The following is a 2,518-nucleotide window of genomic DNA, read 5'->3' as shown; positions in this document are numbered from 1 at the left end:
TGGCTAGCTACAACCACCACTTCCTATTCCACCACGACCGTATAAAATCATCAAACAATATTTAAGGAAAACTAGTATAGCCTTATTCAGTTTTAGTCGTGTCAAACACCATACAGAGTACAGACAGCTTGTCATGTCTAGTCAAACTCACACACGATACCCAAAAGATCAATTACCATCGATCGGTGCTCTTAGATTAAGGTGTATAGTATGTTTTAACCATAGCCAACATATATATATATATATATATATATATAGTACATAATCGCTATTTAACATGCACAAATAAATTTCAATAACAATCAAAAAAACATATAGGTAGAGGTATATGGCACAAATCTGTCTCACGAGAACTTCCAAGCAGACAGACACTGGATCGGTGATCCTTTCCACCCAATTATTAAGCAATTACCATCCATTTCAAATGTGCAAGAACTCCCACAACTTAGTTTTTCTGCCATCAAATTTGCTTGATATAAACACGACATACTCAATTCTATCTCGTTCATTCCGAATCGTGCGAAAAACTTCCTCCAAACATCGATATTCACATGTCGAATCACTCTTTCCGCTCCTTCTGCTGCCACGTTGCTCCATATTCCCTGATTCAAGTACATCGATTCAGTGATCGCACGGTTCTCATCTTCACGGCCCATACAATCTTCCAATGAATCAAAGAGCGCGCCATAGAAGAATAAAGCTTCGATGAAACGATCCACAAAGTTTGGCGAATTAAGATTCGCAGCAGCTTCAGATACCACCATAACTCGAGGATTCGTATTCTTTATAACTTTCATCAGCGACTCTAATCGGTCCTGCTGTGATATCATGCTCCATAAAGCGTACGATGAGTAAACGGCCAACGCTTCTTCTGGATCCAAATCGAGAAGATCTTCTTTGAAATCGAGCATATCTTCAACCATAACCACATTGAAAGAGAAAGACAAGTTTACAGATTCCGCAAAACTCTTCAATCTTTCTCCCGTTTGCTCGATGTTCTGTCTGAAGTTAAGATTAGTCCCGATAGCGGTTACTTTAAGATGCTCAATAGGACAATTGGCTTGAGATGAAAGGGCTTGCATTAGGATTGTATTCTGGACACCGTTTTTTATCGAGAGATCGATTACGTGCACTTTTGTCGCCCCAGATACGCCATCAACCAAAGCCTGGACCGCCGAAAACTGACCAGCTTGAAAAAACGGTAACTTCTGGTAAACCGAGATTATGGTCGGATTAGGGGTCGTCATTTTGCCTTCTATATCGGATAAATGTTTCTTTGCTAAGCCATGGAGTGAGATTCTTCCGGTTTCTCTAGCGATCTTTTCTCGTAATGCTTTCGAGAAATGGTGGACTAATCTTTGAATCGGGTTTCCAAAACTATACGATGACCCATCGCACCAGTCCAGAAGCTTACTCGATCGTTCAAACTGGCGCTGGCTGACTTTCTCAGCAGAAAGCAGAAGATTTTCGATGAGTTCGACATCTTTAACTTCGCGATCGGAGAGACCAGAGAAGGAAGTGCTATACGGATGGCTTGGCATCGAGACATCGTTCATGGTCGAAGAACGAGATTGCACGAACCGTTCTCCACCCAACCGAATAACGCCATCCGTCGATAACTTTTGGCCACCCGCTTTTGGTGTTTCTGTTGTTTTAGGATGTGGGTGCGGTTTAATAAGCTCAGTATATTGCGATTCGATATCTGCAAGCTCCTGCATCTGGTACGATGGAAATGGGGGTGTTGTGTCAAGAAACAAAGCATCCAAATTATGGAAATCTTTTGCTGGTTCTTGTTGTTGATGATATTCTGCTGTCGTCGAGAATAGAAGTCCATTGGTGGGTTTAGCTTTCTTTCCAGAATGATCGTCATCTTCCTCCCATAACTCCGGCAGCTTTCCAAAACTTCCGGCTTGCCGATTATCGACATCTTTCTTAGAGAAGTCGTAGGTTTGCTTGTTGTGGAATCTTCCAAAACGACTTGGATCGAAGGGGAGCATTTCATTCGATTTCTGAATGCTTTTTGGAATGAGAACTCTCTATATCAGTAAGAATGTGGAAAAACCATAGTGTCAAATCATTTTTGTGGATGGGGAACATTGATGTTATCAATGTCGATGTGTTCAATGTTGTTTACCATATTAATCTAAGATATTTAGTCTTTTCTGACTTATTCAAAAAGGGTACTGCCACTCGTAAAACTACGACTATTATTGTATTATGATAACGTTGTTATGACATCATGATGATGATTCCTCAAATGAGTACCGGCGCTGCACCAACCAATGCTCGTCAATCCTACGAGGATAATTATAAACAAATTTAAATGAAAATTTGGTTGAGGCTCCTCTTAAACATGGTATCCGTAAAATATGTCTATTTCTCAAATAGAGAATAACCAACTCTACCAATGAAAACTTGTGTTATTATTATAGTTTCAAAATATATATTATATATGACATATAACAAAGTGATACGGTCACACATTTAACGATCCTATAATTTTTTATACTACAACGGA

General features: G+C 39.8%; 1 protein-coding gene across 1 annotated transcript; it reads right to left on the bottom strand.

The window, feature by feature from the left end:
• Positions 1-344: 344 nt before the first annotated feature.
• LOC112521716 (DELLA protein RGL1-like) lies at positions 345-1,997 on the bottom strand. The gene has a single exon (XM_025130712.1). It carries the CDS (start codon positions 1,995-1,997, stop codon positions 345-347), a length of 1,653 nt encoding a protein of 550 aa, XP_024986480.1.
• Between the last annotated feature and the right edge of the window lie 521 nt (positions 1,998-2,518).

Source organism: Cynara cardunculus, assembly GCF_001531365.2.
Source record: "Cynara cardunculus var. scolymus isolate 2C chromosome LG 11, CcrdV1, whole genome shotgun sequence".
Taxonomy (NCBI): Eukaryota; Viridiplantae; Streptophyta; class Magnoliopsida; order Asterales; family Asteraceae; genus Cynara; species Cynara cardunculus.
This window is presented reverse-complemented; position numbering and strand designations above follow the sequence as displayed.

What these genes read in the sequence shown, in the direction of transcription:
- LOC112521716 (XM_025130712.1), bottom strand. Translation starts at nt 1,997, where the DNA reads ATGCTCCCCTTCGATCCAAGTCGTTTTGGAAGATTCCACAACAAGCAA.